This window comes from Corapipo altera, unplaced genomic scaffold, assembly GCF_003945725.1.
Source record: "Corapipo altera isolate COAL_440 unplaced genomic scaffold, ASM394572v1 54, whole genome shotgun sequence".
NCBI lineage: Eukaryota > Metazoa > Chordata > Aves > Passeriformes > Pipridae > Corapipo > Corapipo altera.
This window is the reverse complement of record NW_020884902.1, coordinates 6,703,430-6,729,156: the sequence shown is the minus strand read 5'-3', so window position 1 is coordinate 6,729,156 and position 25,727 is coordinate 6,703,430. Positions and strand designations below refer to the sequence as shown.

Sequence of the window (25,727 nt, the reverse complement as noted above, 5' to 3'; positions counted from 1 at the left end):
CCTCCTCCTTTCCTCCTCCTTTCTTCCTCCTTTCCTCCTCCTTTCCTTCTTTCAGCTGGTGTCTTCCCTCCTGGTTTTGAGCATTTACCCTCCATCTTGGTACCTGATTCACTTGCTATTCTAAGTCAATACTGTTATCCTTAGTTAGTGAAGCTACTTTTGCCTATAGTCTCTCTTATGCTTTTCTCATTCTGAGAAGATGCTCTGAAGAACAAGTGAAATAGTCCTTTAAACTGGGGATTTTTTTCCCTAAGATGTCTTAGAAAAAAAGAAGAATCTTTCACAAGAAAGGGGGGAAAAAAGAAACTAAACATGGGTTCTGTCATTAGAAAGGAATGTCTCACCTGAGCCCTATCCTGTGAAAACAGAAGGCATCTCATACTTCCTGCTCAATTTCACTGGTGCAGGGCTGGAGGCTTACTGTGAACAAATTAGTTTAATTAATTACAAGCATCAGAGTCCGGCCAGACCAAGTGCCAGAGGCTGGTGTTCATCTTGGTTGTAGAGGAAATGGCCTATAATCCAGGCTTTTCCTGCTGACTGGAGCCAGCCACAATTCACTTTGTCTTCCAGAAATTGTGTGAAAAGTGTGGGGCAGCTGCAGCTCCTTCGTCCGTTTGGACTGCTGGGCACTTTGTATTTACTGAGTATCTCATACAGGGAGTGGATTTTGGCAGAGAAAACTAGCTTTGATCTCTTCTGCTTGGTTGTATTTTTGTGGCTGAACCGTTCAGTGGTCTTCAGTGGAACTTGTGAGTGATTGCTCTGCGCTCACAGCATAGAAAGATCTCTGGTGGTTTTGATGTCAATCCCTTTCATCTGTTGTATATTTTTGCTTTTCATTTAACTCAATCTGAAAACACCTGAGACAATTCTAACACATAAATTGCAAGGGAAAATTGAAAAACCCACACATTTTTACAAAGTTTAAATTCAAAGACCTGAGAACTTTGGGATAAATTCTGTTTTCCATCACTTATAAATTCCAGTATTATGGGAGTTTTTATTTTTTTAACTTATCTATCATGTTTCTCTCATAATGCAATTATAAAAGCTTGAAATTTTACAAAGACAGGGGAGGCAAAATAGTTATTAGGCAAAAACATCCTATGTTGATCCACAGTTCATATTAGTACTTCCTAAGGTGGCTTTGCAATTGTTTTTAAAAACATCCAGGTAATCACCACTTTTCTCAATACTTATTCTGATCATGATAGGTGCATATCTCACAGCCTCTAGTGCTTACCATCTAAGAATCACTATTCTTATTCAAATATTTTTATTTTTTTATTTTGTTGATCTAGGAGAGCACAAAAATATTTATGTTTAGTTTCTTAAAGAGTTTTTTTTTTTTTTTGGTGTGATGCTTTCATAAATTTATCCTACAGAAACTGGATTTGCAAATGCCATTAACTTTTAGTAAGATGGTTGGAAGTTTAAAGATAAAGAATTTTGTAGTAGAGTATAAATAAAGACAATAGTATTGTCTGTACTGTTCTCAATATCACTGATGGAAATAAAGCTTCGGGAGATGACCACTATAAATAAATAAATAACATGTAGAGTAGTTCATGAGAAGGGAAGAAGAGTTTCTTTGCCACAGTGAGCTGGTGTAGCCACCTCTCAGCCAAAAGAAAAACCCGTAGAAAGTGCTCCCATGCTGCTGTGAAATGCATCCAAGAACTGTTGATCGTTGCTAAAGGACATTAGCAAATTAAATAACTGGAAACACAGTTTCTGGGACATCCACAGAAATATGAATTTTAATTTTATAGACATAAATACTCACTAAAAACTTTCACAGGCACTTGTATTATGTTTCCAACTGATACTCTGAAGGCAGCCCAGATAACTGCTGCATTGCACTGGCTGCTGAAAGTACCTCTGGTAAAAGCAGCTCAGGAGTATTTTTACTACTTCACTGTTGGTATAAACAAAACAAAAATTCAATGAGCTTCTGGGTCTTCTCATATCACATTGGCTTCAATACTTCATATTTTACTAATAAAGCCCCAGCACAGTCCAGTCTTAAAAAACTGTGTCAGTGTCTGTAACTATGGTACACTGATGGATTTATATGTGTATCTCTCCCAGGCACTGAATCGGAGAAAACACAGACAGGAAGCTCAGCACCTTCTCATGTTTTCTGAAGGATTCCATGAGGATACACAAAACCTTACATCAGTTTTGTTACTTGTTATATATTTTAATTCCCACCACTATTGCTCCTTCCCTGTGGATTCTCATCTGGTATAAATTAGTAGTGCACTATTGTTTTCAAAGGTTATAGCAAGTAGCTTCTGCTTACAATCTGTCCCTGGATGTTTCCTTTGTTTAGCTGTTTTTAGTTGTGTTGGCCAAGTTTTGATGAAATTCGAGTACTGTGCAGTTATTGCATGCCATTTATTATCATATAATCTGACAACCTAAATGTTTGACACACATGCTTAAGAAAGTGAGCACAAGAAAATTATGGAAGTAAAGGAAAACGGGTTCTGTTAATCATTAAAATACATTCGTACTTATCTTTTACAGTTAAAATTGGGATGTTTTTCAGAATTTGTTGGAGTTCAATACTTTTGATATGGAATGATTTGAGCCCTCCTAGCTCTACAGTAGGATTCTGTCATTTAACTTATGTTCAATATGTGAAATATTGTATCAACATAAGTGAAGATTTTAAGAAAACCTTGCTCTTCATGTTTTATCTTTTACTGGATTCTCTTACGCAGCACAATTGTTTCTCATTTCCATAAAGATTTTGCTTGGGTTTGATTTACTGTTTTCTGTCCTTAGCACAGCCAGGATTCCTGCTCTCTGGGAGGGTGGAGAAAAGAAACCTCTTACCTTTGATAAGACTGAACAGTCCCGTACACATGTATGATGTATAATAAAGGGGACAGAAGAAAGAGACATCATAAAATAGTTTAGATGAATGCAATGTCAAGTAAGTGAGAGAGAAATATTTTTAAGAAACAAAATATCTCCACAGACTAGAAATGTTTCTCAGTGGTCTTCTCTTTTCCAAGATCTTACTTGTGACAGAGATGGGGCCAAATTTTCTTCACAGCTTTTTTTGTGTCCTTAGACATCTTCTTCAGTAAGTGACAACTGGAGGAACTAGGAACTAGTTGATGGACTCAGTATTTTTCTACTAGTACAGAGAAAATTTCTCCCAGTTGCAGGACTGATTGTCTATCTCATTGCAGCACTGAACCTATTTTTTTGGTATTCTGGGCCAGAGATTGGACACTAGAGTTCAATACAGGAAATAATTTAGGTACTGGAGAAGCTAATTGTAAACTTCCCAGTAACAAAAAAAAATTACACCTGATTTCAGAGAAGTGGTTTCCAGACTCTTTTATGATCACAGTGTTCCATAGGCTACTCCTAAAGCATTTGGTAGTGGTAATGAAGTCAAGCAAATCTATTGTTATTTAAAGTGAATTTTGTACACAGCTCAAAGAAGTTGTAGGACTTTTATGTAGCTGTAGGGTCCTGTGTTAGCTGTGTTTGCTCTCACTGGCCTCAGAATGGCAGGGTGTGTGGAGGTATTATAAAACATCATACTTGGCTTCTTGTTGTGAATGATACAGTGTACCAGAAAAATAACTGTAGTTAGCTGAAGGTTTATTACTAGAAGTCTTTTCTGTTTCACTTTCTTTTCTCAGAATGTGAGAATTTTAAGGATTTAGTGCCTAAAATTTCAGAAAGTATGGAGTAGCTTACATGTCCAGGACAAGGAGTGCCAGCGAAGTTAAAGACATGAAAATCAAGAAGTTAAAATCAGACACATCAGTGTTACCGTTCTACTATCATTTTTCCCAAAAAGGTTTGGTAGCAAATTTTTTTACCTGCATTCATATTTTATAACACAGAAACATTCCACAGGGCTGCAGTTTTGGAGGAAAAAGAGTCTGTCACTAGTATGAAGTTAGCCCTGGGGTACCAAACATTTTCCAGTTAAATAGCTGAGAAAATCATCTCTTAGCAACTTCTTTTCTCTGTTTACTGTCAATCTCATGTCAAAGATAAAGTGTGGGGAGTTTAAAGAATTTGGTGTTGGAGTTCATTCTACACCCTTTCTCGACAGAGGGTCTTGTAAAATATGTGAAGCTATACGCTGTTGTGTATAAAAACAGTGCTGAATTGCTTAATATATGAATCATAATAAGCTGGTGGTTTTAGGGGGTTTAACTTCAGGGATCAATTTGTGAATCCAGGTGAGGATGGAATATGTCTCAGGAATGCCCCTTTTGGTCTCTCTCCTATAGCACCTGGGTGAAAGATTCTACCTGTGCACCATAAGTGTATTTTCTTTTAGTAAGGCAGGTCTGGTTTAATTCTAGAGGAGTGCAGCCATGATGGACTGCAATGAATACATTTCAGCTCCTCCAGGTTTTACAATAGCATGAAAAGGGTCTGTTCTCTGCCATCTACTCATGAGCATGGAATAACTATCTCAGTGCACAGAACATTAGTCAGATGTGAATGTGAGAATATTAGAATTGTGATTTATGACCTTCCAGGACTGTTGGGAATGGCATTTTATAACTGTAGATAAACTGATGGGATACCTACACTAGAAAAGCAGGATATGTTTCACTGATGTTGTGAAATTCTTGTTGGCCGGGCTGAGAAAGAAACATGTGATAGAAGAGTGAAAGAAACAAAACCCATTTTTCTGGAGTTGGTAATTCTTCTGCCTACCTCCAGTACTATTCCTGAGGCAAATTGCCTTCATCACCCTTCGTGTGTCCACCACTTACTCTCAGAAAGCTGTTGTGACAAGACCCATCTGGAGAGAAGACACATTATCTTCTCTGGAACTTTATAAGACAGAACCAGAAGAAAGATCATCAAATCATCTTTTGAGCTGGAAGGGACCTTAAATTTCATCTATTTCCAAGCCCCCTGTCATGGCCAGGGACACCTTCCAGTGGACCAGGTTGTTCAGAGCCCTATCCAACCTGGTCATGAACACTTTCAGGGATATGGCAGCCACAGCTTCTCTGGGCAACCTGTGCCAGGGCCTCACCATCCTCACAGTAAAGATTTTTTTCCTAATATCTGATCTAAACCTGCCCTCTGTCAGTTTGAAGCCTTTCACCTTGCCCTGTCACTCCAGGCCCTTGTCAAAAGTCTCTCTCCATCTTTCTTGTAGCTCCCTTCAGGTGCTGGAAAGCTGCAGTTAGATCACCCTGGGGCCTTCTCTTTTCCAGGCTGAACAATCCCAATTCTCTCAGCCTGTCCTCGTAGGAGAGGTGCTCCATCCCTCTAATCATCTTGATGGCCTCTTCTGGACTTGCTTCAACAGATCATTGTCCTTCATGTGCAGGGGATCCCAGAGTTGGATGTACCTCTATTAGTTACACAAGTTTTCTCTACACTTGCTACTTTAACGATGACCTATGAGAAAAATTTGGGATGATTTCTTTTGTTACCTTCTCCTCTTTCCTCTTCCCAGTTTGAGATTAAATGATTTTTTTTTCCAGTGGTTGAAATTCCACAATTTTTTTTAGTTGTATAAGGTGTCAAGTGATTCATGACAAGAAGCTATTGCACAGGTGACGAGGCTTTGACAGGGTAGGCTTCCCAATAGGGTATTCTCATGTCTTTGTGTATATGTAGTATGTCTTTGAGAAAAAGGAAGAAAGAAAAAAGACCTTCTTGAAACTCTAAAATTTTTTGAAAGTTCTTGTTTCACAAAGAGTCCCAGTTACTTCCAGGATTTTCTTGAGATTTTCTGGGGAGTGCGTTTCATAGCATTTTTGTTAGAAAATTAAGCTACTTCTCATAAACTTTCTAGCTGACTCTTTGATTTCTGACTTAAAGTTTTGGTGCAGCACTACATACAAGCCACTGAAGATAAATATATTGCCACAATGTGCTTTGTGCATTATACTTTGTATTATGTTTTAGGGGGAGTTCCCTTGGTTATAAATCAGTATCCTTAAGCTCCGGGAATATTCTTTATAACATTGCCGTGGAAGGATATAATCCTTCTCCCCAGAGTATTTTACAGGGGAGAGATAAAAGATTTTATTTACAGGCAGTTGCTGCATACTCTTACAGTTTATCAGTTGTTCCAAGAAGAAGAAAAAACAGAATGAGAGAAAATAAAGACTGAGACAGATCATGTGCAAGCAGAATAAATCATGAAAGCTTGACTTGTCAGACCCATACAATCAGGAAAAGATCATGAAGCTGGTTTGAAAGTATCAGACATTTTTTAAAAAACGGAGGGTTATTTTGTTTTCTTTTGGAACAGAGTATGATGGAAAAGAGACTTCTTCAGAAAGGGATTCTTGCACACTGTTTCTATTTATCTCTGAGGAATCCACAAACGCTAATTCCACAACAGAACTTGTAACAGAAGTTAAACTTATTATTCTGAATCTGTCTTTTCCTGTTCCATTGCCTACAGAGGCAGACGACTGACATTTGCCTTGTTAAACTACAGCTGGGCTGTGTGAATGTGTCTACAATTAATCTGATTCTCAGGTCATCTCTTGACTCCAGGTCAAGAATTCACAGAGAAGCTTCAATTATAATGATGATGTTAATACTAAAGCTGTAATATATAACTAAAAAATGAGTTCGTCCTTAGGTCTGTAAAGAGGCAAATTAAAGGTGGTATCCAGCTTAAGATGTCCCTCAACTGTTTGCTGACAAAACTGGGAGAACATCTTAATTTTGTGCTTTACTGTGATTATCCATTATTGGAAGACAGTGTGGGCTGGATGAACCTTGGTCTGAAAAAGGGAGGATGCTTTTTAATTCTTATGGTGTAGCAATACCTTTAATAGACTGAAGGAACTCACTGGAATATGCAGTCAAGGAAAAGTATGGTACAGCACAAAGCAGAACTGATGATCATAGTTACCCACTCAGACCAAAATCTGTACCTCAGCCTATGGGTAGGTATGTTGTGTTGAGTAAAGACACTTTCTGAAATCTTCTTCAACATAACGGAAAGTAAAGAAAGATGAAGTATTACCATTTTCAAAAGTTTTGATGACTTCTGAAATTTTAGATAGTTGGTGCCATTAAAATTGTTATTACCATGAACTAGATCTTCTGCTTATTTCAGTCATCCTTAAAGTGATGGATAGACATAGGTTAGCAAAGCAGCATAGAGATTATTCCCCTCTGAAAGAGCTTTTTATGTTCAGTATTATGATTCTCTACTTCCTATGTCCATTCTTTAAATCCATGCTGCTATTCATAAATAAATACTTGAGATAATATGCATTCATGGTCTGATGTGTGAAACTGTTAAAATGTTTGCTTGCATGTATATTAATGATCAATTGCAAGTAAAGCAGCTTCATGTTACAAAATCATGATAAGAAAGAGGAATCACCTTTAAAGGACATATATATAATATTTTTTAACTCTTACAATTAATGCTGTGGGTTTAAATGCAGAATTATGCACACAGAGGATAAAACAAATCTACCATGCCTATGTTTCATCTTGTTACAAGTATGCATTAGGGATAATCCTACACAAGTCAGTGGTGTAACTGTGGATTCATATTGACAGAGCATCAAACCAAACCTATCAGCTGAAGCAGAAGCAGCCTAGTTATCATGGCTGGTATAAATGAGATCAGAATCAGTCCCATGCTCTTTCAAAACCATTGGAATATGTAGCAGTGATGGATTGAGTTGTTCCCTTACAGCAATTTTACTATGCTTTAATTCTGAAGTGAGATTAACCATCATTTTCCTCATCATGAAGAAAATCAAACCCAGAGATACTGATCACAGTGATCCTTGTGATGTAAGTTCAAGGAGTCACTTCAGCTTTATATTGGTTTTATAAAACAATTTCACTCCTTGAGCAGACAATACAGGAAGCATTAGAACCAGCACTGCTAAGTTAAATACCTCTGTGTTTGGTGGAAGGGAGGAAGGGCTTGTAACCAAGAATGTGTAGATTAGACCATAAAAGAAAATAGGAGTGCTTGTGCTTGGTTGGAATTACTGCTTTGCCTGCCAAATCACAAATAGTATGTAATTTTGCTGCTATTGGTCATATTTGCTCCCCAACATTTGGAGTTTTGCTATGGCAGCAGCTGAAGCTCTTAGCTTCAAATGCTTGAGCTTCTGACAGCAAATCGAGAAGAACCTCTGGTAGCTGAAGCAGCAGGGATTTGTGATGCACAGTTGAGCCTGGTGGAACAATTTCACAGAGAAAAATACCACCACAAGGCAGTGTCAAGCCAGGACATACACAAGGAGCTGCTTTATTCAGCTGCATTCAGGTATATTGTATATTGCTGTCTCAATAGCCATGCACTGAAGTTTTAAGTTTCCTGCAGCTGTGAGGGATAGGTGGGAATGCTGGTGTGGGGAAAGGGTCTCAGCTGGTGGGGCAGAATTCAAGTGTGTGCTGGTGTCAGAGCACTTGCTGACATCAAAACCAGGACGGTCTGTATTTGAGATAGATGTGGTGGAACTGCAGCTATGAACATGTGTTCAGATATTTTTCACTCCTAGAAAGAGACAAAAAAAAAAGCTTAAACTGTGATTTGGATGTTGTGAGTTTGCACTTAGGCTCCTGGAAATCGCTGAACTTGGAAAGGTTCAGTGTCTCAGAATAATCATTTGTATGCATATTTTGGACAGACAAAAAGCTACTCTATTTTGCTCTGCTTCAAAACTGAGGCTGGTTTAGACAGATCCTAAAAAAGGCCCTTTTCAGGCACACCAGATCTCCTTTGGCACAAACCACAACCAGGTCAGCACTGCTGTGGCACTGCCTGCAGAGAGTAAAGCCTAAGGTACTCCAAAGAAAAAGACTAAAAATTTCCTCAGAGGAAAATAGTGTATAATCACCCACTCAATATGGGAAAGCATGTTCACAGGGAGAGGGAACCTGGAGTATCTGTCAAAGGCGGGACTGTAAGTGATGCTCATCCCTTTTTAGCTCATGTTTGCACTACAGGGTAGCACGTATCCCCATGATAACTCTCTACCATTGACTTTGTTTCCAGGAGTTGTTCCACATTCATGTAAAAGAGAGGATTAGTATGCTGCTCTATTGCCTTAGTGATTTATACTAGACTTGGAATAAGATTTTAGGCAGTTCTTAGTTGCTTTCAACACCAGCCAGCACAGAATAATTCTTTTGCCCCACGTGCGCTTCAGACATAAGTAGCTCAAATCATAGGCTGAGCTTGTGCTTCTTCTGTTTGGTTTGTTTGTCAGTATAGTCAAATTCTGTGAATTCTTGAAAATTTTTGTTAATAATCCTTTTCTTGTTTTAGCTTTCAGCCAGTCTCTTCACTTTCCCTGAATTTGGAGTAAAGAGCAATCATACCTCCCGGAAGAAAAAGTAGTCCTTGACCTATAGCAAGTGCCTGAGAGGAGGCTGAGTATCACTGAAAAGGAGGGTTTGGGGGCAGCTGCAACAAAATACACAGAGAAGCAATTGGTACTTGAACAGAGTGAGAGAGAGAATGGTTTGATCCCAAATCAGTGCTGGTTTATGCTCTAGTTATATTGCAAAAATACCCAAAACACAACAAACAAAAACTCCAGATCAGGGATCTGGTGTTTCTTTGGGATTTTTGCAGTCTTTCAGATGATGCTGGTGCAGAGCAGGGGAAGGCAATGTGCCCTGTCACTGGTCCAGTGAGGGACCATCACCTACAAAACCTGGGTAGGACGTAAATTGAACATGATACTCAGTGTTCAGAGGAGGTGCAACCTTACCTGCTGCACAGTGTCTGTAGATAATATTCCTAGTCCTTAGGCATAAGCGTTATCTATATTTCACAATACATGGAGACAGCAACCAAAAGACAACCCACCATGTTATGACCTCAGCCAGGATCTTCTGAAAAAAGTTACCTCTTATTTGTCTTACCTAATCAGCAAAAGAGGAAATCTGATTATTGTAAAAGAAGAAGGGAGTGGAGAGTAGAGTATGACCTGGCCAAAGTGACAGCTTGTGAGAGGGAAGGAGGTGCAGCCCTGACCTGGAGCCCCTGTGTTTCTGCACCCACTGGAGCTCACAGTTTGGAGGATGCAAGCATGGTTCTGCTTTCCCCTTTTCATTGCCTGCATGTGTGTCCAGACAACAAACCTGCTGGATTAGAGGTTTGTGGCAAATGGATCAGGAGAGCATGTTGATTTGTTCACAACCTGTGTCCTAAGGCAGATCAGCTCTGTCAGTGCTGCTCCTTACAGGGTTTGTCTAACAGCCTTAAAGACATGCAATGATGAAGACTGCAGTTCCCCTGGCAGTCTGTTTCAGTATTTTATTTTTCCATTTGGAGATCTTTTTAGAATTCAGCATAGATCTGCTTTGTTGTGATTTAAATCTATTACCTCTGGATCTATCCACAGCAGAGCAGGGTCTTCTTTGCATGAAAAAAACCCCCAATGTAGTTCAGTCTTTGTGGAACGGTTTTCCTATACCCTTGGTCATTCTGGCTTTCCTCTAACCTTTCATTAGTTGGTACCCATATGGCACAAATGTGGGCATAGTGTTCTAGCTGAGACCTTATTAATGCTGAGCAAGATACTGAGAGGAAGGATTACGTGGTAGAGTTTGCTAACTGTCCTGCCATTAAACTTTTCCAATAGCGTACTTACCTTTTCCACAGCCCATCTTCAGCTGGTAATCCACAACCCTCAGATTAATTTAATTTTATTTCTTTAAAGGATTTCCAAATTTCAGCAGTTGATTATCCTACCTAAGTTAAGGAACAATTTGTATCTTGTGGTTGAGTGCCAGAGACAATTTTTTCATTTTGAATTCTAGGCATGTCATTCAGTATGGCCACAGTCCTTCCAGGCTTCCTCTCCCCTGAGAATTTAATAGCATACTCCCCATTCTATCACCTCAATAATTTATGAAAATATTGATAACACTGTGAGACCTGGGACAAGCCCTGCAGCATCCACGAGTATATCTTTATGTATTAAGACTGTTCCATGGGGGAGCAATCTCTTTGGATACAGTCACTCTATCACCCTCTATTTACCTATCAGAGGGAAAAAGTTTATCAAGAGATTTTTTTCTAGTTTGTTTCCAAGCCTGGTAAGTGAAACAGCTTTGAAAGCCTTGCTTTGAGATCAATGCTAGCTGCTGTTTCTTACCTCCAGAAGGTTTGTTACCACATTTCTGTGGAAGGAAGATGTCGCTCCCTCCCCCCTTTCAAATGTCCTACTAATTTCTTGCTTTCCTGTCACTATGAGCCTGGTAATCCCTTTGCAGACCCAGACATTTTAGAACTGCATTATTAAATTAGCTAAGTACTTCCTTTCTCTCACCCCCATGGAATTATGACAGAGTGTTCTACCTCTCGTTCCTTTCTGTATTACTTTTATTAGTCACAAGAAAATAATTGAACTGTTTGACACAGTTTCTCAGAAATCTATGCAATTTTTTTTTTAAATCCAGTTATTTGTGGCTTTAAATTCTATTATTTTTGTTAATGCAATCAAACATCACGTTTGCTTTGCTTATTGGAGAGTGGTTACCAGCCTCAGAGCTGATGATTGCACAGTTATTACAATTGCCAGTGTTATTTTCTGTGGACTTGCTCATATATTCATTTCTCTTTTATAGGAGGACTTTCCAATGAGTGTATCTTTCTTAACTTAGTCCTTTTTCTAAGAACTTGTAAAAATTGCACAAAGATGGACAAAAACTAGTCCAAGTCTGCAGTATTGGGAGTCTACTGGAGAGCATGGTGACAAATTAATATCTGAACCTAGAAAGTTATGATTCCCCTCAATATGCAATGGAACAGGTAATCCCTGTGGCTGGAAGGGTCAATGGTGACTCACCTTTCACTGTTGACAGGGATGCAGCATGTAGAAAAGGGTAGATGGTTCTTCTAATAACTAATCATAAATAGGTTTGGATGTGGACTGTGTTCCTTGAGGTGTTGGTTCAGTTCTTACAGATCAATCTGCTACTTCCAAAGGGTGCCAGAGAGAGCAGTAAAGCTCAGGGGAACGAGTGCTGGAAAGAAGGATTTGTTCACATCACTGCTGCCCATCTGTGGTCCTGATTGCCTGCAGGGGCTCTGCTCCTGGGGAGGAGATGGGTGGAGGGAGGACAGTGAGTGATCTGCGAGTGATAGGAATTGGTCACATGTGGTGATGACCAGAGCAGACACATATTACTCCATTGTCTCCTTAGGCCAGATAACATGTCTGACAGAGAGGCTGCTATGAGGACATTAGCAAACAGTTGGTAAAGGAGTACAGAGTCCCTCTGGAATGGAGGTGTAAATGCGGATTTCACCCTCCTCCTTTCTCTTACAAGAAATGCTATTCCTATGAAGAACAGTGAGCCATTTAAATAAGGAAACAAAGTCATGCACGGAAGGGAGCATTGTTTTGGGGTTTATTTGATGCATTTTGTATAATGGATCTAACAAACAACAAGCTGAAAACGAAAGGGAAAAGAAAACAAAAATGTTCAGATGGATGATGCAGAGGAACTGCAGTCATTGAGTTGGTCACTGTGAGTGGCTGTAAATACGTAACAGAAAACATCCCCTGTGCCTGAAGACCCCATGATCTAAGGCAAATGGGGCTAAAGGGGATAGCAGGAGCATTGCTTCTGTCAGGACAGGTTGCTGCTTAGCCAGGGTGGTTTTCTGGTTGGGTGGAGGTTCAGGGGTGGTTGTCGGATGGGAATTTCAGGAAGGATTTGAAGGAGGGCCATGACTTGGGCTTGCAAATACATATGGGTACATATTTTAAAGTAGGTCCTTGGAAGTTAAGAATTGCATTTGGTCTCCTTAAATCAAAGGAGAGCTAATTCCTTCTCTAATATTGAGCCTTCTGCAGTGAATTAGAGACTGACTTTCACTGTAATTCTATTGTATACTACTTATCATTGCTCAGGTGATACCGTAACAAGGTGAAATTCAGCGAGTAGCCAGAGCCTAGGCAGCACTTGGCAGTGCTTTTTTAGGCTGTGACTTAATCTGTGCTTATCTTTTATCTTCCCAACAACTCTAACGCAAAATGACTTCATATTCTTTATAGGGATACAAAGAATATATGTTGGTTGGGACTTCAGAATTGCCTGCTTCTTTTTTTGATCAAAATAATAGAAACTGAGAATGAAAAACTTGGGACTGAATACTGCAATTTTCAGCCAAAAACTTCTGGTCTAGATCTGAGAAGAGCTACTTGCAAGAGCTCTGCTGGTGCTTTGGGATTTCAGACTGAGTCCCTGTGCACCAGGACACATCACTGTCTTTTCCTATTGAACAACCATGTGAGTTTACATCCTGAGAGTCTGTGATCATGGTATAAGAAGGAAAATGAAAGCTAGCTCAGAGAAGGGAAGGTGGGCACTGAAGGTTTATTTGCGAATGTAAACTTTTGCCTGTGACTCTAAAGTGTTGCAATGGAAAATAATTGTCATCTTTTTAATCATGTTCCTTTTCATTTCAAAGGGAACACTGCGTGTACCATGTACAAAGTGTTCTGTGATAAAAGATGTCACTTTAAAAGTCAGACTTAATTTATGATGAGGACATCAGACTGGATCAGAAATTGATATATTTTGCAAATAAGAACAAGTTAATATGAGTACAATTACTGCAGGAAGAAACTTGGTATCAGACACAGCTTGAGCATCCCCTCATCCTGTTGTTTAGAAGAATGTGTTCCAAAAGCATTTTGACAATGGAAAGGAGTGCAATTCAGTGAAAAAGTGAGACAGATGAGAAAGGAAGAGGTTTCCGAGAACAGTCGATTTAAATGGTAAATCATAATGTGCCAGTAGCAGTCAGATTTTAACACTGAATATAATAGCAATATGGCTCTGCTCTGTCAGAGCTGTTTTTATATCAAGAGTTTTCAGGTTTTCTGAGAGGTACAGATTCCATTTGAAACATTCACTTCCCATGTTGAGTCCCCTTGAGCTTTGTTTCTTGTCGCACACAACAACAGTGTGAATGAATGAGATGTCATCACTGTCTGTGCCTGTGTGCACCCACAGAACTGGGCTGGGAAAAGCTGCTTAAACTTGTTCGCTGCTGATGTCCCACGGAACATGATAATTGAAATATGGGTATGGGGGGTGTGGTACTGAAAATCTGACACCATCACAGCAAGGCTCCTTTTAAAATAGCTGTCAGAGCAGGGCATGGAAGGGAATTCAGCTAAAGTAAAATATTGCAGACCAATTTGTGTGCTTTCTGGAGAACTAGAACAAGACTTGGTATTACAGGCCAGCTACCTGGACCAGCCTCTTCATACACTTTGGTCAGTTGCCAGTCTTGCAGTTCAAGTTTCTGGTGCAAATTATTCCACGACATAAAGAAAATAATCCTCCAAAATGGCTTAATTTTCTTCCAGAGTAAAATAAAATCCCAGAACTCTGAAACTTTGGCCAAAGCTTGACAAATTTTGGAGTGACAAAATGCTAGAGAAAGCAAGGACTACTTTATGGTCTATATGGCACCAGTTGTGTTAATTTGTTCTGGTGTCAGTTAGCTGGAATGAAACAGTGACCATGGAGACCACAGAGATCTCTGAAGCAGTCAAACCAACATTACAGCGTTTGGGGGGGGGGAAAAAAAAAGAAGAAAATAGTTACTTCACTAGAAAATAACTAATTGATAGAATTGATAACTTAGGAATAGGACAGTTTTGAGCCAGAATGCATCTGGTTCAGAGGGGAAAAGTTACTGTCTCGTGATATGGACATTAAGCATCCTGTATAATTGGAAGAATGAATTAATAAAATAGATGATATTGTAAGGTCTGTTGGATGAGAAGTGTTTGGAAGCAGATATTGCCCACTGCAATAAGGGTAACAAATGGATTCTTGAACCCCAGGATATGGACAGGAATTGATTTAGAAGGAAGGACAACACAGAAACCTACATAGACCTGCTTTTCCAGTGAGATTTCTTCAATAGAGTGGTGGGTCTGTAGGTAAAAATTTCTGCAGTTTGTGGTTAGGCAGCTTAACTTCTCAGCAGAAGCAGAGTTGGAAAGCCCAGCAGAATCTGTGCTGTGCAAGAGGAAGAAGTCAGTGCAGATCCAGAAGACAAACCCAGATACCTTAAGACATTAAACTCAAGTGTTTGTACCTCACTGAAAGAGAATATAACCTAATACCCACCAAAGTAGACAGCTTTGAAGGACAGTTTGCTTTCATCTGCATTAAGCTAGTTCACTGGGGAAAAAAATCACCATCAAATGACAGTTTTGGCAAAAGGCGCTGTTTAAAAATATATCCTGAGAAAGTGGAAGAGAGCTGCCCTGCACAACGTGGGTTAAGAACTGTCCTGCTTCATGCCTCTTCTCACACTGGGCAGTGGGGAGATTTGGGGTGGCCTCCACAAGGCACACTGCAGAGCCTATGGTGGCGGGAGAGCAAGGGTTTAACCTTCAGCTGTGCCCACTAATTTCTGACTATTTACACTGACCAGGTAGACTGGTAGGAGTGAAATTTGTGTCCAGTCAGGAGTTGCTTCAGTCAGTTCTCTGGTTTGAAAACAAGACAATGATGTTAAGTCATCGTGTCTTATGAAATAATTAAGTCTCAGTTGCTGTCATTCCTTAGTCAGGTATTGTGTAATGTTTCCATGTGCTGTGAAAACATTCACTGGAATTAACAACGCTGAACATTATTTAATGTGAAGAATGTGGTAGGCAAAATCCACTCCTTCAAAATAATAAATCGGAGTAATGAATGATAGAAACTGCCTTACTCGGATTCACAGCCCCATCAAAGGGGGCTTGCACAGTTCAGGTGGTCTAAATTGGGGTAGCTCTGTAATTACAGCCTATTGGACAGACAGAAAATGTCTCTGGAACTGCCAGACTGGATTTTTTACAAGAATTAAAATTGTTGCTGTAATAAGAGATGAAGTGGACAAATATACTCAGTAAAGTCTATTAAAAATAAACCTTGTGTGTGTATGCCTATACTTCCAGTTGAACTCTAGGCTGGCAGGAATCAGCCTGTTACTGAGAGGCACCACTGCAGGACAGCAGGACATCAGAAGGCAATAAGCAAAATAAGTACATAGAAGACTATTCCTCTGTACACTGCACATGTGCACAGCAGTGCATGCAGTCAGCAGAGCTGTCAGTGCTTCCTGGCAAACACAGACTGCCTACAGGCTCCTACAGGCTCAAAAGTCACATTATATCTATATCCTCTGTACTTTTCATTAGTATGTGTAGAACAGCTAAGGTGTAGTGCTGTAAAGTAATAACACTGTGCTTACCCAAACAATTAAAACTTTCTTATCTTCCCTTGAAATACCAAATAGTAGTGGTTTACATAATGGCTTTTCCTCAACGAAGTCAAGCAGCCACCTTGCCAGAAAAGGCAGCAAACACCAATCTAGACTAAATAGCATGTTCATCCATGCCATGATGGGGTACAGCATTAAGACAAATGTTTTCCCTGCTGCAAAGGTCCTTATGAGGCAGAGAAGGGAATATATTCCAGGACGTGACATTGCCTCTCTGGAACAGAACAGAAAGATTCCTCATGCTCCAGCTCCTCCAAGCCATAGTGCTTTGAAAATACAGCATCTGGTCCAAAATCTAGTAAACTTGGATATTCTAACTGAACATACATTTCATAAACTGTATAAAATGAATCTGCTGTGCTAATTGTTCTGCTCTAACGCTTTAAGGGAATGCCAAACAGGAACAGTTGAGTTGCGGGAGGCGTGTCCAAGGCACAGGGTACGTGCGGGGCAGAGGAGCCCAGGGGAGCATGCGCCGACATAGGTAATCTTATTGGTCAAAGAAGTCACATGGTGTTAAAGGATAACACAGCGCCGATTTTAAAATAAATTCTGTTTGTTCACCATCTCACGAGGAGGTGTTTTTCCTTATTATATAAGGACATTTGCGTACCTTACAGGAATCCTAGGAAGGAAAGGCTGTGAAATCATTTCAGTTGGAGATGGTGCTCTGTCCTGCAATAGGCAGGATAGGAGGTTGTGGCCATATCAGCCTGATGTGCTTGTGCTTCCTGGAAAGAAGTTTAGCTGCAGGTGGCTGAACAGGCTGCAAACCCAGTGCACTGAAGGATTTTTCTTTTTCTCTGTAGGTGATGCTAGCAAAGAATCTGGATGTGTCTCAAGGGCTGGTGAACGGGGCACGAGGCGTTGTTGTAGGATTTGAAAGTGAACAGAAGGGTAAGTGAGCTTCTTGATCTCTTGCTGAAGGAAGAGGGGAAAAATAACAAAACGATTTTTTCATTGATGGCTGATGACTTCTCAGCTTTGTTTACTGCCTGGTAAGAATAATTTGAGGGAAAGCAGGGAGGAGATCTCTGCAGGCTTGGGGCTCTCACCAGCTGTGATGTCATGCACTGCATCAGCTGTAGCTATCTCTGGGCCTCTTGTGTTTGCTTTTCTGTGTTGTCTAGATGTGGGTGCTCCTTTGCATTTCCTGTTTTGTTCAAGCAAGTTTTTGTTTGTTTTTTCTCAAAGATTAATGTTCTGCTACCTGCAATGTGTATTTTTCTCTGCATCTCAGCTGATAAAATACCTGACTTTAATTCTTCTGCCTTAAGTAGGTGCCAAACATCATTTCAGTACATGCTATTTACTGTTTGCGGGTTTAGGTTTGGTTTAGGAAGGGGGAAGAAAAAGTATTCTTAGGCTGCTGACTTCCTGGCTTTTGAGTATCAGAAATACATCCCTGTTTCTCTCCTGCTCCCATTCCTACAGGGCTGCCTCAGGTGAGGTTTCTCTGTGGGGTCACACAGGTCATAAGATTGGAGAAATGGGTCTTCAAAGGACCATCAGGAGTTCACCTGAGTCGCCAACAGCTGCCTTTAAAATTGGCGTGGGCCATTTCCATTCACAAGAGTCAGGTGGGTGTCCTTGTACAGCTGTCTAAAGACTTTCACACCATCACAAGCCTTATTTCCTGGGTGAGCTTGCATTGCTGGTAAAACAGGAGGGAAAACTGAAAGGCCCTTGTTGGGGGAGGGGGAACTCCAGAATATGTGTGTTTAGCTGCACCTCTTCTGCTCATGATGCCTGCCTATAGGGTCACAGATGGACTAGATACACTGCTGAAGTTTCCATGGGGTGCTGCCATCTGCATAGTTGGTGTTAGACTATAAAGCAGCATTATTTACCACTGTGGGCTGATGAGAGCAGTGTTTCCTTGAGAGTCATCAGCACTAGAGACCCTGAGGTTTACAGTATAACTGAGGCAGCTGCCAGAGCCACAGCTGTGCTCTTTGGGCTGGGCTCGCTCTTTAGTGGTGTGTGTTTGTTTTTTTTCAATGTAACAGTGTAACTTTCTCAAAGTTCCTTCCCTTCCAGAAGACTTCATACACTTTGATAAATACTGGTCTTGGAGACCTGTGAGTTTGTTCCCATGCCACTGTTTATTGTTCCCGTGCCACTGTTTAAACCAGGGCAGGCTGTAAATTCTGCTGTGCCCAGGACAGCCCTGTAGACAGGCCTAACCCAGACTCTCTGATCTACCTGAGGACTGCTTGAGAATGGTGACTGTTCTAGTTAACTACTAGGAGTGAAACCAGCAGGATTTCTTTCCCTGCTGTGTTGATTAGATGGGATTTATGGAGTTTTGTGCAACAAGAGGTTCTCTGGAGTTAGTTAGTGGATTCTACTATCTGCTAGCAATTTACTGACAGTAGAAAACTACCTTTGCTTTCTGATTCTCATCTTTTAATCAGTTACACAGTAAAACAAAAGATTTCTTTGTTTTTTCTTTTTTTTAAATCAAGCCCTTACACCAAGAACGGTACCTTTGACAGACTCACAGGTTAGTGTTGGTACAGCACAGTGTTCGTTTTTGTTTGTTCTGTAACAAAGTTCTCTGTGTCTTTGGCAGGGCATGTCTTTAGACTGTGTGGAAATCTCCCTGTCTCGTGTCTTTGAAAGTGGGCAGGCTTACGTAGCCCTCTCCCGAGCCCGTAGCCTTGCAGGTCTCCGTGTTCTGGATTTTGACCCAAAAGTAGTGAGAGCTGATCCTTCTGTGCTGCAGTTCTACAGACAGTTAAGACGTTATCAGCTTTTAACCCAGATAAAGAAAAACCTCATGCTAGCAAAGCCTGCTTTGTGCTACCAAGATGAGAGATGTTGGCACTGAGATGCTTCTTTTTCTTCCTAAGCAAGACCATTCAAATTAAAACTTGTAGTGGCAGGAGAGATGAAACTGCAGAGAGAGCATGTGGCAGGGCAGCTCTTGGTGGTAAAATATCTACAATAGTTTTGGGATTGTATAAAACTACCTGGCCCTGTGGGCAAAAGGATAGGTTGAGATTCTTTGGTCTTCCTCTTGCAGTAAGGAATGAAGGGGAAGTGGGCACAAAAGAAATCTGTTCCATTTTTTTTATTATTTCTTCTTTCTCCCCAAAGGATTCACTACACACCTATTCAGATGCTGATGAGAAGGAGAATGTGAAATGCAGCTGATAATACTCTCCTGGTTTCTGCGAAGTGTGAGCACAGACTCCTGAGATGCAGTCATCTTGCTATTGAGTATATTTGATAACATAGGTAAAGTCAAAGGACTTTTTTTAGCTGTTTGCTTCATTCAGCTGACTCTGGATATATAGAAGTATCTCTGTCTCGTGCCTCTGGAATTTGGAAGGCTTCTGTAGACCCTTTCTGAGCCCACAGACCTACGTAAGCACTTCTGTGTCACAGATGCAACTCCAGCAAACAAAATGACTGAACAAGGATGTTCCTGAGGGTCCTTCCTGTGGTTCTATCCTGCCTGCCTAGTTGCATTTAATCCTCCACATATATAGACTGAAACTTGCGTCCCTTTCTTCAAGTATACCACTGTTGTGAGATGGAAGGTGTCTGGATGGATTGGACCTGTTCACAGGAGCTGCTGACACAAGGGAAAGCAGTGCTAAGTATCTGGAATACATACTTGATTCTTCTGCAAGCAAGGAGCTGGGCTATTACTTTACAGCATGCTGAGGTGTTCCAGATGCTTGACACCAGGAGGCTTTGCAAAACTTCCTCCACAAGCAGAACTGCCAGTTACATATTGCTTGTTATGCTGATATGTAGCGTTTTTATTAGTCTGTTGCATAAGATGTGATTTTTATTTTTTTAACTCTCTGAGATGAACTGGCACTGTTCAAAGACAAGAGGAATTCCTACATCTTATACCTGTAATTATGGAACTACAAGAATTGTGAAGTTCTGTTACTCCATTAGGGAGAAGATGGGTACTGGTGAGAGTTCCTCTTGTTTAAACATATGAGGCTTACTCAAATGAAAGTTGCTCCTGGAAAAAACTTGTCTGACTAATAAGGTGGAATTTTAGTGTGAAATAGGGAATAATGGCTATGGACATGTGAAGTGAGCTGTAATGTCACCTGTTTCAGCAAAAGCAGAGATAAGCAGAACTAATATACTGTCTTAATTAAGGAAAAGCTTTGGTCTTTGTATTTTAGCACTTTGTTTAAAGCTTAAGTAACTTGTATATTTTAAAATGTTTAACATCTTAAAACGTGACATAACATTCAGCTAGAACTCGTCTCTTGCAGGGTTATGCCTCTAACAAAACCTCTGCTGTGGGAGTGAGTTGAAGGTCACTTCTTGGCAGCTGCTCTCCTTAAAGCCAGGAAAGGATGTTGATTAGCCAGTGGTTAATATAGCAGAGAACAGTTTTAACAGGATTTCAAAATGCATATTTTAAGTGGGGGTTGGTTTCTTTTTTCCTGGGCTTGAAAGGTAGAGTTTTGGAGGGAGTCATAGTAAAAGACAGAAGTGTGCACAAACTGAAGATTAACTTCTCCCTGCCCACACACCTGGCAAGGAGGGTGCTGGCACACTAAAGCATCATTTCTGGTGCGGATGAGCACTGAGGTGTGATTGTTTGGCCTGCAGCTTCCAGAGCTTCCACTAGAGCTGGGTGAGGGCCTGACTCTGTTGCAGGCTGTCCCCCCCAGCTGCCAGTGCCAGTACCTAGGTGGAGTGCCCATGAGCATCGTGTGCTCAGGTTCAGCCCCTTCCTCCTGTGGTAGGACACAGGGGGTGCAGGTGTGGCAGGCTGGCTCTAGCCTTTCCTTGGACACCTCTTGTTCCCCCATCTGCTGTGTGTCCCTATCTTGAAGCACTCTTGCTCTTTCCTCATGCTGCTGTTCTGCAGTGGGTGCCCTGGCACAGACTGTGCTGTGCCACTCGTGCCTCCTGTGTAATTCCAGCTATGCCTCAACCGCATCCTCCACCTTTCTGTGGGTTGAGTTTTTGCTTTTGTTCACCCCCCCCCATGCCCCTTGTGCAGGTGGTAGAGGCTGTGGGTACCCTGATCATCAGGGCAAGGCTGTCCAGGCAGGCAGGGATGCCCAAGGGGTTGCCTTAAAGCCTGTATGCTTGGTCAGGGGGCTGGGCTGGGTCCAGTTTGCACTCTCATGGGTTTTTAGAGATGCTGCAGTATGAGGCCTTTGTGTTGCACTGGAGGTTGACGTGTGGGATCTGAAATGCCCAGAATGTCAGTGAGTTTTACTCTTGGGGTAGACAGCTAGGAAGGATATGCCAGGCATGTCCAGTCATACACAATACATGGATTTACTGACAGGTTACATAAGAGTGATTAGATAATGCAGGCTCAAATCCTTTAACATCTCTTAAAAAGTTTCTGTATTGCTGCAATGAAAAGATAATTTAGAGTGTAAGAGTGGTGATTATGCAAATAAACTTCTAATTGTGATTTTAAGAAGCAACTCACTTGACTATAGTTTTCCTGGATTTAGGGACTGAAATATTTCCAGTTGTATGGGGGTTTTTTTGGTGCCAAGCTGAGGTTTGAGATAAAATGCTAAACAGAACTTAAAGCTGGAAAGGCTAATCAATATTTCATGTTAGTATTAAATATACATGAAATATTGTGGTTGCCTTCTCTATGATGGAACTGTGGGAACAGAATAGTGGTGGCTTTTGAAGGGCTGGCAGCTGTTCTGAGGCCAAAAGGGGTCTGTGTAAATTTTGGATGTTCTTACTTCCAGCTAAAGCAGATGTAGGGATGGGGCTGGATCTGGAGGCTGCTATTTAAATCAGAAAAGAAGCAGCCAGGACAAATCTGAGCTGTCAGGCTCTGTCATGGCTCCCCTTCAGTCAGGGTTGTGATGAGGCCTTTTTTAACAGAATAATACTTCCATATATACATGAGGTAAAAATCTTGTAATACAAAAAATACCCCTTCTTCCAAGTTTTCCATAATGTGTTGATTTTTCTTTCAGAGGGACAGTCTGTCACTAGAACCCAATATGACAACATGGGATTTTTTTTTTAAAGAACTCTTTATTGTGGTAATTGTACCGCAAGAACAGAGCTCCTCTTCTCTTCGTTAGTCAGTAAAATGAAGAATCTGAAGGCTGAGCAGCTTTTTATACAAGGCTGCCACAAAGCCATCCTCAAAATGTCTAGTGCTGCTGTTGCTTTCACCTGCTGAGGCAAGGTGGGCTTAGCAGGCTGGATTCTTGTGAGGACAATTCACATGGCTCATGACAGAGCAAGCACCTGTGCCATTCTCCACTTACACAACCTAGAGTTTGTGCTTCTCCCCTGCCCCTCGATGGATCTTCTCCACAGGCTGTGGTCCTTCAGGAAGAAGTCTGCTCCACCACGGCCTTGCTCCACCACCAGCCCCTGGGGGCTGCAGGGGCACCTGGAGCTCCTCTTCCACCTCTGACCTGGGTGATCGTTTCTCACACCTTATTCCCCACACTCTGCAGTTTTTCCCCCTCTGTCTGTTGTTACCACCAGTGTCAGTGAGGGGCTCAGCTGTGCCCTGTGGTGGGGCTGTCCTGGAACTGGTTAGAATTTGCTTTGTCGGGCACGGGGCAGCCCTGACCTCTCCTCACAGAGATTCCCAACACGTGTGCACGGGCATCTCATACACCAAGAACCAAGTGTGTGAGCATCCTTCAAACTGCCCCACCACCCTTGCCTGCAGCAGTTGGGTGGTTGGATATCCTGGGCTACAGAGGAAAGGCTGAAGGTCCTGTGGTAGGTGAGGGGGGAATGGCTGGTGATGGAGGAGCTGCCATGGCCATGGGGCACCAGGCAGGAGCTGGCCCTGGGTGCAGCTGGAACCAAGCTTGTGGGAGAGGCACTCCGTGAGGGCACATGGCTGTGCAGCAGCAGGCTGGGTCCCAGCTCTGTGGAAAAGGAGGCTTCCATTACTGCACTCCCATAAACATGGGGAATTAATATTGTCCTCTGCTTTCACAAACTGAAGAGCAAGAATTTAAGCTTGGTGTCTGCCTTAACTGCAGCTATCATTAAGTGAATTAAACTAAGAGTTAGATACATAATTGGTATTTCTGTTACCACAAAGTACAGCCATTCTCTTTTCAAATACATTAAACCATAAGAAACTGCTTTATACCAGCTAAAGCTTCATAATACATTTATGTGTTATTGGAAGCATAATTCACAAGCAGAGTGTTATTAAAACCTTACCAGCTTCCAGTTTAAATCTTTGTACAGTGATTTATCGCCCTTCTCACTTCTTTATGTGACATTTTCACAATAATTAAACATGAATGTGTCCTCAGAGTCTGTACCCACAAGTCCTGTGAGCGCAGGAAAGGCAACAGTCCTCTTGATCTCAGATGCTGTAGTAAGATTGTGTCCAGGAATTAGATCTTCATATCCAGAGTTGCTCTGAATAGATGAAACAAATACTGCTCTTAAGTGATGGAAATACAGTACATTATAGGTTATATTATGAATGCTAATAATGTAATTTTTCTCACAGATATTAAAAGTTTCTCATTTTGTATTATGCCACTCTGTGACATGCAATTGTCTTCTGCTGTTAAATCTAAGCAGCTCTGTTATTAGCCTGAGAAAAGACCTGAATTGCTAGAGATTGCATTTAGATGTGTAAAATCTCTATTTCGCTGCTTCCTGTATAATTATTTTATGCTTGTTTCTATGACAGATTATAAGGATGTTGGATGGAATTTTTTAGCTAAACTACTGACTAGGATATAATGTATGAAACCTAGTTGTAAAAGCAAAATAAGTTGATAAAAAAATCTAAAAGTTTTTCACTTATAATTATTGAATAGTGCACTAGCTGAATTTTTAATTTTTTTTTTTTTTTAATTTGGTATGGTGTTGATGCAGAGGGCTGTCAGATGTGACAGAGAACCTATGAGAGCCCTTTTGAGATGGCAGCTGGGTAGGCACCAGCAGCATCCTAACTGGTACCATGTGCCCATGTGTGGGCAACCAGATTAAGCCTGCAGTGTTCTAACTGTAACACATTTTTACTAAATTGTTTATTACAATCCCTTTGCAAGAGGTAGAGCTATGATAAAGATGCCTCTGACAGAAACTTGTCTAAGATTTTTAATTATAATTATTTCTTTTATCACATGGAGTTTGGCATTTTAGGTTTTTTTCTCTTATTTCTCAAAATGTATGGTTGTTATCACCAAGTAGAGGAATATGTACACAAACCACACTTTTCATCTACTCTTCTCAAGCCACTGGGCTATATCAGTTTTCTGTGGGGGTGCATAATTTTTTTTTTTTTTCAATTATTAACACCTTGAGAATTACAGGGAGATTTGCCCAGACTTTGTTGGAGGTTAGGAGCTGGTCCAGCTCTGTAAAGATTCTGGATCTTATTTTGTTTATTGAAAGATCTGTGATTCCCTATCATCAAATATCAGCTTAGAGAGAGTATAATGTATTTTGAAGACAGTGCTAGACAGTAAAAATATTACTAAAACTTCTTAAGGTTATTCCAGTAGCTCATCATTCCCAAAATGAGGCAACACATATCTTTTAGTATTTCCGGGTGAAGGCTGGACAGACTTATTAAACATAATAAATGTCAAAAATATTTATGTGGATTAGTGAGAATAACTTGGATTAAAAAACAATTTTTAAAGTTTGTCATTTATCTTGGAAGTTGTACATATGATCAGCCTGGTTTTAAGTTGTTCTGTAAAAACATTTCTGGTAAGCTACCTTCTTGTTTTTATTGGATTAGTAGGACTCCTTGTAATAAAATATTTGACCATAATAACACCAGGTACTTTCAACTGACACTTTGCAATACAAAGTAAATTTTAAAAAGATATCTTGAAGCCTGGGCAATAAGCTGGTGCATTAGGCAGAGGGATGTTACCAGAACTAATTTAATAATAAAGAAGGAAGTTTTGGAATTGTTTGGGTTTTACATGCTTTTTCTCCACATGAAAGAGACCTTGCACTAATTTTAACCATTTTACTTGTGACAGTAGAAAGCTCTGGCTATTTTAACATAAAAATCCCCACTGAAAATGGAACACAGCTGATGATTCAATAGGGTCAAAATGACAAACTTTCATAAAATGATGTCTCTTTGTCTTCATTAGCCATAATTATGGCTTTCAGTTAAACTTTTGGACAAATACTGTATGTTTTCCTCTTGTTTTGAAAATAAAGTTGTTTGTGCAGAGTAATTTTTATCCTTTAAGTTCATGTTAGAGACACAATGCTACTTTTGACACACTGCTGTGTACTCTTGTGCATTCTCAGATGTTAAAAAAACTACAAGGTCAAAAATATTGTTTGTGATGACCTATATATTTTAATAGAAATATTCTCCAAAGGAATTATAATCAGATTTTGACACTTGTCCTGAAAGTGTCAAAGTCTCCATAGCATATAACACCTCAGAAACATGAGGCAAAAAGCCATAAGCATAACTCTCATTCAACAATTCTGTAAGGTATAGATCATCTCACAGTGATAA

At 40.5% G+C, this 25,727-nt stretch overlaps 1 protein-coding gene and 1 long non-coding RNA gene across 2 annotated transcripts in view; both read left to right on the top strand.

Moving 5' to 3' along the window:
- The window catches only part of LOC113950690, a 24,236-nt gene extending 7,334 nt beyond the window's left edge, over nt 1–16,902 (top strand). Inside the window, exons 3-4 of the long non-coding RNA XR_003528851.1 lie at nt 12,080–12,087; nt 16,677–16,902. This is a non-coding gene — a long non-coding RNA (uncharacterized LOC113950690). The remainder of the gene's footprint in view (nt 1–12,079; nt 12,088–16,676) is intronic.
- Nucleotides 16,903–17,075: 173 nt separating this feature from the next.
- LOC113950614 (ATP-dependent DNA helicase PIF1-like) lies at nt 17,076–20,496 on the top strand. The gene is made up of 4 exons (XM_027650592.1): nt 17,076–17,161; nt 17,699–17,844; nt 18,840–19,031; nt 19,367–20,496. Exons 1-4 carry the CDS (start codon nt 17,077–17,079, stop codon nt 19,421–19,423), a joined length of 480 nt encoding a protein of 159 aa, XP_027506393.1. The 5' UTR covers nt 17,076; the 3' UTR covers nt 19,424–20,496.
- The last annotated feature ends 5,231 nt before the right edge of the window (nt 20,497–25,727 follow it).